The sequence below is a fragment of the Anarhichas minor genome, unplaced genomic scaffold (assembly GCF_050575085.1).
Source record: "Anarhichas minor isolate MPS153535 unplaced genomic scaffold, ASM5057508v1 ptg000011l, whole genome shotgun sequence".
Lineage (NCBI taxonomy): Eukaryota > Metazoa > Chordata > Actinopteri > Perciformes > Anarhichadidae > Anarhichas > Anarhichas minor.
Genome location: NW_027466457.1, coordinates 14,970,110 through 14,981,302, shown reverse-complemented (window position 1 = coordinate 14,981,302; position 11,193 = coordinate 14,970,110). Strand labels below are relative to the sequence as shown.

Genomic DNA, 11,193 nt, shown 5'->3' with positions numbered 1-11,193 from the left:
GAGACGTGTTGAGGATGATTTGTCCACTTCTCTAATCGTATTGTCCTCGTGTGATTGGAGAGACCTGGATGTGATCTGTGACGGTCTGTGATGGGAGCTGGGACTTCTTTATTGGAATAATCAAAGTTTAGGACCCTGTCATTTTAAATTACGTTTTGATGAAACAGACACATTATTTTATGCACACAATTTGCTGATTCATTGGCCAAATCATAATATAATATGGGAGACAAGCAATGAATGAAAATTATTTTAGTATTGTTATATTAATTGATCACACTTGAAAAATAGAGACTGTGAATATTGTCTGGTGTATATGTGACACGTTATCAAATACATACGTGTGTAAGTTCACTTGTATAACTGGAAATAATCCCAGTCGTATCCACATCAGATAAAATACTTTTTTTTTACGTTACGCATAATCTTTATAACTGCTTTTACTTTTGTCTACCCTACCCACCACTGCTCCATATCGGCACGGAACGCCATGGAATCGGAAACTGGGAACCGATTCCGTGCAATCCTTTGTGTCTCCATGTGTACTGCTCACATGTCAAGTGTGTTTTCTAGTGGAAATAAGCAGGCAGCATTGCAGTCCTCCATCGCCATCCCTCCCAAGTGCACCCCTGGCAGAGCGCTAATCTGGGTCAAAGTGCTAACTGCTGAGAGGGGCCGCGGAGAGGCTCGGCCACATGTGAATCATTTCTCACGCCTCCCGTCCTCATTATGCTCACCACGGCGGGAGCGGCGAAAAGCGTTCGCATTTCCCTCTGACCTTAAAACATAAACATCAAGGCGTCACTCTGAAAGCTTTGGTCGCGACCACATCCTCAGAGCCTTATATCAGCAGTTCTCCGTGATGAAGCAAGTGCCGTGTATGTTGCCATTCACTTCTTTGATGCACTCCATTTGTGTATCATGATAAATGCAATCCCTCTTTTTCATGTCCCGGACAGCGTTAAGGACACAGAGCTATAAATGATACTAGAGCTTTTCCTCTCCAGCCAAGTAAGTAGAAATCAAATGGGGGGGATTTGGACCAATCTGAGGAAGCTCTTAACAATCACATTTCAAGTACGAAAACAGACTGGATGATCTGGGCGTGCGTGCTGCGGAAGTGAAAGGGTCCGCAGCCTTTTGTTCCAACTGTTTTGATGCTTGATTGCTCTGAAGGTAGCATCAACGGGATTGGCACACGCTCGGCATTTCATGAGAACCTACTCCAGCTTCCACCACCTGTGCCGCTCCTGCTCTAGGAAAGGAAGGGGGGGGGGAAAGCTTAACGCTGATGAATTGGAAGAGCTTTGTTGACGTCTCCAACACATCCTGGAACGAGAACAAGGTGCTGTCGTCTCACTGTGTAAGCTTTAAAAAAAAAAAAAAGGCAAGGACACATAATAGAGAAAAGGCTGTTTGCCGGTGCTTAGAAATATTCTTGTATCAGAGACCATTTGGGTGTTTTTTTCTTTGCGCTCCAAGGCTTGTCTTGCACACGGGTACCTTATGGGAGAGCAGCTGGAAGTGCCGCTGTCACTGGAGTGCTTGTTTCCTCCCTCGGGGGCCATAGTGATGGTGATGGTGGTGGCGGTTGGTGGTGGCGGTGGGGGGAGGACAGCATGTCCGTGGGGAAGGCATGGAGAGGGTGACGCTGCTGTCGCGGCGGCGTACATCTGTTTTGGGTCCTTGGCGAAACTGGCCTCCGAAAGTTTGACGAATCGGTAAAAGTGCACCAGGTTCTGGCACAATTTCATGATCAAGAAACCAGCCTGCGGACGCAAAAGGAAAATAAAAAAAGCAAAGTAAGAGTTTGTGTTGTCGCCTCAAACAACATGACGACTCCCTCTGGAAGATTAGTATTGTGGAGATGATTTCGAAACGTGGTTGGCTGTTGCGACACATGGTTTACAGGAATTACACGGTGGATCTCCCGGTAACACAGCGCGTTGATAACACCCTCACAGATAATTCCCCATTCCTTCCCGTTAATTAAGATCATTTCGGTGTTTCTATAAGGAGCGTGGATGTCTAACCAGGGTCACCAAGTCTTTGTAAATGACAGATTCCTTTGTCTGCCGCGCTGTAAAGATGTAGTAATTGGTAAACTGTTTGACCAATTTGAATTATTAACAAAACAGCCATTTCATAATAAAGGGATTTATTATTCCGCCCTGCGCCACAATTTTGTTATCAACAAAAGCCTTTGTTACCGTCGGCTTTTTATCGAGAAAGAAAATCCATTGAAAGTGGCTAAAGGCCTGACACAAAGCAACTGCTGAATCCCTGCAAATCTGCAGGCTTAATTGATTATTTGTGCAGAGCTGTATATCTGCAAGGTGCAGGATACCCAGGGGAAATAATGTAAAACAGATAACAAGATGAAATGAGGTAGAATTGCTTTCTGCTTCCTATTTCATGAATCTTTTCCCATTTTCTTATTCACAATGAGTTTCCCATCTAGGTTCTTTTTCCCATTACAGGAACGCAGCTTCACATTTTAGAAGCGGCGTGGCCTAAATGGAGAGTTGAGAGTTTATTCAAGTAGGCAAGAAAATTGTTTGTTAAGAGGTTATTTTGATTTCTGAATAACACATGGAGGAACTCAATGTTGTGTGTATACCTGAGACTCCCACACCAGAACATTTTATTTTCAAATCGTATCTTCATTATTCTCCCTCTCAGTTCCCAGCCGGCATTCAAAGGAATGAATTCATTATGCTGATATTCTACACATTTTCTTTTTTTGTAAAAAGCAATCTATTCAGGTTTGCAGGTGTTACTCCTGAGCTGAGCCACGTGTTCTCCGAGGCATCCTCACATTGTGGTTTCACTTTTGTGGGACTATCTTTTAAAGGGACAACTTTGGGAAGATGGGATGTGAAATTACTGTGCAACTTGACTCATGTTTGTGGCATGTTAGTGCTGCTCTGCTCAGTCCTTACCTTTTTTCTCTGCCCCCCTTCACTCTTGCTCTTCGCTCCCCTTTCACAGCACTTGAAAAGTAAAAACAAATTGTTGTATCGTTGGCATGCAGGAGGATGGCTTCCACTCAGCAGCAATCAAGCCATTACGAATGGCGAGGGAATGGTAGGCCTTTTGTTTTGTATTGCTTTGCTTTTTTTTTTGGTGTGATATAGAATTCCTGGCATTTGGTTGCACATCAGGCCAGACCATAATTGCCTTCTCCTCACTGGGGAGCTCCTTGTTTTCCATTTGAAGTCTGCCTCTGTCAGATTTCACCATTAGAGGGAGGGGGGTGCAGCAGGGGGGAAGAAGACAATTCCTGGATCAGTCATCTCATACGGGCTGCCAGAGAAGCATGGAGGACATTGAGGATGAATCCAGGGATAGCTTGCCAAGGTACGTTTTGCCTGGAACCTGGAAAAAATTGAATATTGCTAGCAAAAGGTATACCAACTAGGTCCTACCTTATAAGATATCCTGTACTCTATCTAGTATTGAAACGTTTGCATGGTTCATTTATTATTTATTATCAAATGTGGAATTTTGCCAGCCACTTTGATTGTTATCAACCGATTGATCTCATAGATACGGGTTGAAATGGGGCTGCTATGTCTACTAGTTGGTTCAGAAGGCTTTTTCATCCATCCACATGCTGATCACTGACAAAAGAACAAGACGAAGATGTAAGGCGCCGACCTCTAGTGACCATAGTAATTGATGGGAGTAAAGGAGGAAGTCAGGAAGAGTGACGTGTCCACGTAGGGAGGAAGTTGGGTTGGATGGGTCAAACAAACACAGAACCCTCACCCAGGTAACCACTTTTCGTGTCAAAAATCAACGTTGACTTTTACCATATTTCTGTTACTTTCAGCCCAAACCACCATCTTTTCTTGAACCCTGACCAAGAAGTTTTGTTGTTAAGCTTCACTTTCACAACGTGGTAGGTTTCATTTTGGCCCGACTGCAGCAATAGAACGGTAGTGATGCTAACCACTGATAATGCCCATTCAATTGGCTTATAACATTTTCGAAATCGGGTGCATTTCAGTTATTTTTCATAATGTTAAATTAAATATATCAGGCAAAACAAGCAGTTTGAAGACGCTTACTTGGGGCTCTGGGATCTTGGAATGATTTGACAAAAAAAATCAATAATTTGTAGATTGATGATAATAATCATTAGTTGCACCCCCGTAAATATGACTTTCCAAGTACTGAATTTTATGCATCTAATTATTTTTTACACATTAAGAAAAGCATTAAGAAATTAATTTCTCATTGTCTTTGTGATACTAGTCTATACAGAGCTCTTCACGTAATTTTTCTATTCCCTTGTTTCTCGTTTTCATTCCCTTGTGCACTCATCTTTTTGCACAGCAACATAATAACCCTCAGCTTGCTGTGACATCAAGGATTGATGGGCAGAAGATTTCCAGCTGAGAGCCATTTCCAAACACCAAGGCACTCTTCATGGTGTGATCAAACAGTCGATAGTTGCCTTCGAGGGTTTTTTGACTCTTTCTGGGCGTACTTTCCATCTCATCTCTTCAAAGAGCAACCGTAGTAATAATCAGAAGAAATTCTGGCTGCTAGTGTCTGTTGTTACATACAAAATACTGAATTAAAAAAATGCAAGGTTCGAGGAATCTTGATCAGATTGAACATTTAGCCACGAGAATGAAAGTGTACTTAATTTGTAAGGCCCTTGCGGCTAGAGCGCACTGCTTTTGTCACAGCGTTGTTGCCACAAAGCTCCCTTTATGTCAATCTAACGCGATTTAACCTTCTTACTGAGAACACGGTATCAAGAGGAGTTCGGGACAGACAGCTGATACGACTTAAGTGCACGGCGCGCTGCTGGGTACAAGCGAGAGAGGAGAGGCAGTGTTGTGGTTTATTTGGTCCAGTTCACACACACAGTGTATAATGGATATTTAACAGCCCCAGCCTGCTGGAAGTGTGCCGTGTACTGAAATGGTGCTGGGGACATCTGAGGGAGTGTGTGACTGCCAGGATGATACACCCATTAAAACACACTTAGTCCATTTCACTGCTGCAGCTCCGCTTTGCATTCATGCCACAAGACTGAACACAACACATGCGTGCCTCTGTCTTATTAATGGATGCTCTCAGTGAATCCATACCATCGTCCATATGTCTATATATACACCTAAGAATATACAGTAGACTGGAGATAGGGATGATGATGTTTTTAGTTTTTCATAAGTCTGGGGTAGGTAGGAGAAGCGAGCATCCTTCCCTGCTGCGCCTTTGGCAGGATGAGCATCTCATCCTCTTCCTGCTCTGAGCACCTCTTGAATTATTGAAATAAGAAAGGCGCCTATGCTTTGTCTTGTATCATCAGGATAGACGCCAAAACGCCAATCTGAGCGATCAACTCCCGTCTAACTCGTTGCAGATAAGCTGTTTAATTGAAGCTCTCCCACTGGATCATGCGACAGAACACCATTTAGTTTTTTGTAGGTCAGGCGTCTCAACATGGCTTGTGTTTGTGCGAAAGGAAAGAGCTGCTGCTGAGTTCTCACCAAAGGCAATGAGGCAGGCGCTGGAAGGCAAGAGTTACCTGAGCCGAGGTGTCAGGAGGACTCTTGTGCTTGTAGCCATCAGCTGAGGTTCCTCCAAAGTGGCTCTAATGATGCCTCTCATCATCATGCTGCACTCAGCTTTCTCCAGCAGAACTCTGCAATTTACTGGAGACACGCCGTGAATATAATGGAGGCAATGCAATAGATTGTGCTTCAGCCTGTACTTAGTATTCCAACTCATCAAATACCGACGTTCGGTCAGTGGCCCTGTGCTTCAAACTGTGATGCTCTAGGACTCAGGGATTGTGGATTTCCACTTATTACATGCATAACCCCTTTTCAAAATACACTAGCAAAGTAGGGTTACTTAGTTTACTTACGCAACAAAACGACTTGGTTGGGCTCGGGAGAAGATTGTGGTTTGGATTAAAATAAGTCCCTTTGTTGTGTAAATTAATTATGCTTTTTTTTGCTGGAATTAGTAAAGTCACGTAACCAAACTATGTTAAAATAAGTCATTGTTTGTTGGGTTTCATAGGACATGAACAGCGTTCTTCTGGGTGAAAGTCAGACTGTATATAAGAAGTGGATGTAGATATCGTGCCGTCACCCATTGGGTTGTGGATTGCCGTTTTGAAGCCTCAAGTTCGCCGTTGCCAATTTGGATTATGGCTGTCACCATGTTCTTTTGCAACCAAAGAATGGAAGTTACCATATTTGGAATGCGGAGGAGTGACGTAGAGACGCCGTATATGGTTCTGGTAACCTGTCAATCACATTGACAGGTTAATGCTAACTGCTAACTCAGTAGATCACAAAGAAAGAGATTATTGTTACAGATATTATTTAATATTGTGGGTGAAACGCTTGAATAGACAAATGTTGCCTCTAGCTGGTAGCATTGTATCAGTTTCTCATGTTTTATGTGGAGAATATCAGCTTCATATGTGCTCCATATAGAGCTGGACGAATTAATAAAATGTTATTTTCCTTTTCGAATTTAGCTTCCAGAGATAAACAAGGTGTTTATGATTAAATTGTTTACAGGAGCACAACATTCTTCATTAATCTAGCCTCTTAAAAGTGCACCAGATTGATCCATTTTACTTAATTAACCCAAATTTCATTCATAAATGCATAATGTTTTCAACCAAATCAAAAATATTTAAACAAATTTTTAATTTGACATCATGTTAAAAATGTAATTATGTAGTTAATGTATTTCACATACAGACACATAGCTGAAATACTCTCTTTTAAATGTATATTTATTCTCTATATGAAATTGCAGCCATCAACCAGTTCACAACAGATTTGCACATGTACTTGTACTTTGTGATGCGTTTACTATGTAAGCAGGACAAAGACTGCTAAACGTAATAATACTGATGATTAAATCACACTGGGTAGAAACCTGCACAGAACAGGCCGCAGTGGATGGATATGTTAAATTTAGTTTTCAAGAATGCACAAAGAGCTATTGACTGGCTGACTCCCGGGTGAGGCCGACTCCCGGTGCAGGTGATCGATGTGTGTGTGGTCATTGAACGGAGCTTAGAGGTAGTTTGTATTCTATTAGCAATCTCTGGGGTTTTACAGCAGTGGAACAAAAGCTCACGCTGATGCCTAGTTGCTGGCAAAGAAAAGACCAACGCCGTTGTTACGTCTGTAGGCTGCTACTTCTGCTGTTTATCGGCTTTTTTCTCCCTCAGCCAGTTGTAGTTGTACAGCTGCTATGAGGACTTGCCAATCGTGGTTTGACCGAGCCTGATGCATAATTCTGTTCTTGCTGGAAACTGTTTGTGCTACAGCTTCCGTTGCTGCTCATAAGCCTCTCGATGTGTGTACGTACAGCTCTCAACATCTGAAAGACACTGTGATGTCTTCGTTTTAAAACGCCGCTCAGATGATTTAATGACAGGTTAAGGGGTACAAACTAATTGAACTATGTGAGTTGATAAGTTGTTGTGCTTATCTTCTGACAGCCAGTATGACAAGGTTGTAACGTTTACCCAAGATTTTGTCCCCTCGTATAGTGCATTACCTTAAGTGTCACAGCACAATTTTACAGCAGTTCGTGGAAAAAGTCTCAAAATGCAATGTATTGGTGGTGTTTACAGGGACACATTTTTCCGTGTCGCTTGAAATAACTACGTATAGTTAAGTTTAGGCAACAAAACCAATACATTTGAAACCACAACGTGGTGTCAAACACCGGCCTTCTGGTTGAAAGCCCCGTTTGTTGGACCCATCCACCTCCACTACCGCCGCCCAATAGTCGTCTTTTTTGGCTATTATAATAATATGCTCTGAGTGTTGCTTAGTCTTATGGATGCATTGAATTTGTGTGTCTGTATCTGAATGAGGCTCCTAATTAACTTTCCATTCGCATTATTTTCGTCCTGAGGGACAAGAAAGTGTCTCTGTACACGAACCAATAGATTGCATTTGGTGACTATTTCACAGACTGCCCTGATACTGGGCTGCATATCAACTCTATCACACATAATTAGAAGTCTGTTGATAAATGATTATGATGCTGGTGGAAGATAATCGCGTCATACATGGCCATGTGGTCCTAAAATGAATTCCTTCACAATCTGTTGATGCTTGACAAAAATGGCAACTTATTTGGCATGCGGCGTCCAACACTCAAACTGTTTCTCATGTGCTTCTCATGCAGATCCCAGTGAGAGCCTGTACAGCATGAGGCTGGTGTGGAAATCCCTGGACAAGATGAGGTGTCTGAGGAAACGTTCTACTATTCCCTTCCTCGGCTTCCTCATCACCTTCCTCCTCTTCCTGAACCTCTACATTGAAGATGGCTACGTGCTGGTTAGTACATTTGAGTCGCGCATGTTCTTAGCATTTCCCGAATTAGAATCTTAGATGAAGTATTCCTTCTTAAAGTCTGAACAAACACATTTGACCAAATATGCCTTTGAAACCGGATGTGTTCTTGCACTTGTCCCTTTTATAATTGCTTGTTTTAAAGGAAACATGTTTGAATTTTTTATACCATGGTCCCAAGTTGAAATCATCGTTTATTTCTTATTCAAAACTCGGTGATCACAGTACATTATCTGTGTTTGTTATTTAAATTATTAAGAGAACGTTCGCATCTCCGGCTCTTTTCTCAGCTCCACTTGCTGGGCTATGCAAAGTGCCTGTAGCGGCTTTAAGGTTCCTTTTGTCTCCAAACGTTAAGGGTTAGCTCCGCCACGTCAAAACACATATTGTCTCAAGTTTCTACAGGATGTTCGAGACAAGTTTTTCCCTTCATTTGAATTGTTCACTGTAGAAATTGAAATTTGCATGATGACTTTCCTGTCCCTTCTCTGCAGTAGTTATAACAGCTTGTACATGTTTTTTTTTTTTTTTCTCCTTTGTTCATAATGCAAAGTTATGTTGTGTTTTTCATGTTGTGTTCCAGGAAGGAGATAAAAGGCAGCTCAGGGAAACATCAGTCCACCCTTCGAGCGCAGAGCGATACGTTCACACATTCAGAGACCTGAGTAATTCCTCTGGAACCATTAATGTCACGTATCGTTATCTCGCTGGTACCCCGCTGAACCGCAAGAGTAAGTTTAATGTTTGTTTAAAGAGAAATTTACATCCACTGTTTTCATGCGCTTGGGGGAGTTACAGTAAGTCATACAGTGGTTGTGAGCATGAGCTGAGAATAAGAGCTGAAACTTAAAAATCTGCGACGTGGGGATTGAAAGCGCAGCAATAAACTGCAACTGCTCCAAGGAGACCTTTTTGCCTCAAAATTAATAAGCACTCCTCCTCTCGAGTGCACCTTGGTTTAGTCACCAAACAGGATGTTGTACTTACAATGAGCAAAAAGCTTTAATTTAAGCTCTTATCCGTTAAATGTTTTCCAGGACTATTTACAGAAATGAATCACTGCTTATGAATCTGTGAAGCATTTTGCACTTAATTCCTCATTGGAAAATGTCTTCAAAATACAATACTAGCTTTCTCTCGACGTTACAACTACATCTCTCGGTCCGACTCATGAGTGGGTGGGCGCGGCTGTATTGGATTTTGGTCACTTGATGACAGGTGGTCATGTACGTTGGGGAGATCAGCTGATAAAGACCCAGTGGCCGGGGAAAAATGTTGGTTTTGTTTGTTTCTGCAGAGCACGGATACGTTGAACGTCAACATTTTTGTAATTGGTCTGATCAAGTGATGTAATACAAAGAGCGACGCGCAGAGCAAGTGATGCTGTGTATCGAGCAACCATTATTGAAAGTTACGTTTTATAACAAGGTCGTTTCTAGATGGTACCCCACAACTAGCAAAACTCTCACAAAATAGTTAAGTTTATGCATTGACCTTTATTGGTTTATGTTCAATAGGTTGTCAGGCAGTAAGTCTTAAAGGAGTTTTTGTAAATTATGGGTTACCATCTACAACTGTATAATAACCAGTATATCGAGCGAGAAAGTCCACCAAGTATGAAAAGTATGAATTCGGTTTATATCATGCTTTCATGAAATGCAAATTTTTCTTCACAGAATATCTCACCATTGGACTGTCGTCAGTCAAAAGAAAAAGAGGGAACTACCTTCTGGAGACGATCAAGTCCATCTTTGATCAGTCCAGTTACGAGGAGCTCAAAGAGATCGTGGTCGTGGTCCACCTGGCAGACTTTGACCTGGCCTGGTGTGAGAACCTGGTGCAGGAAATCACCAGGAAGTTTGCCCACCACATCATAGCCGGACGCCTCCTGGTGATCCAGGCCCCAGAGGAGTACTATCCGTCTCTGGACGGGCTGAAAAGGAACTACAACGACCCGGAGGACCGGGTCCGTTTCCGCTCCAAGCAGAACGTGGACTACGCTTTCCTCCTCAACTTCTGCACAAACCTCTCTCACTTCTACATGATGCTAGAGGACGACGTGCGCTGCTCCAGGAACTTCCTGACGGCGCTGAAGAAGGTGATCACCTCCAGGGAAGGTTCCTACTGGGTGATGCTGGAGTTCTCCAAGCTGGGCTACATCGGGAAGCTGTACCACTCCAGGGACCTGCCACGTCTGGCTCATTTCCTCCTCATGTTCTACCAGGAAATGCCCTGCGACTGGCTCCTCATCCACTTCAGGGGTCTGCTGGCCCAGAAGGACGTGATCCGCTTCAAGCCCTCGCTGTTCCAGCACATGGGCTACTACTCCTCTTACAAAGGAGCCGAGAACAAGCTGAAGGACGACGACTTCGAGGAAGACTCCATAGACATTCCTGACAACCCTCCCGCCAGCATGTACACAAACATCAACGTCTTTGAAAACTACGACGCCACCAAGGCGTACAGCACCGTCGATGAGTATTTCTGGGGGAAGCCTCCTTCAACAGGAGACTTCTTTGTCATAGTATTTAACAAATCTACCAAAATTAGTAAAATTAAGATTGCTACTGGTTCCGACGACCGACAGAATGACATTCTTCACCACGGAGCTCTGGAGGTCGGAGAGAAACTAGTTGGGACTAAAAAAGGGAAACAGTGTTCCTCTTATATCACATTAGGGGAGTTTAAAAATGGCAACATTGAGGTGCAAGATGTAGACCACAAAATTGCCTTTGACATTGAGTGTGTTCGCATTGTGGTAACAGCCAGTCAGAAAGAGTGGCTCATCATTAGAAGTATAAGTTTATGGACTACACAACCCCCCAGCCAATAA

General features: G+C 42.9%; 1 protein-coding gene across 1 annotated transcript; it reads left to right on the top strand.

The window, feature by feature from the left end:
* Positions 1 to 8,201: 8,201 nt before the first annotated feature.
* Positions 8,202 to 11,193, top strand: LOC142948120 (alpha-1,3-mannosyl-glycoprotein 4-beta-N-acetylglucosaminyltransferase C-like). Its single transcript, XM_076090002.1, has 3 exons — positions 8,202 to 8,345; positions 8,944 to 9,091; positions 10,037 to 11,193. The coding sequence occupies exons 1-3, from the start codon at positions 8,217 to 8,219 to the stop codon at positions 11,191 to 11,193; spliced, it is 1,434 nt and encodes a 477-aa protein (XP_075946117.1). The 5' UTR covers positions 8,202 to 8,216.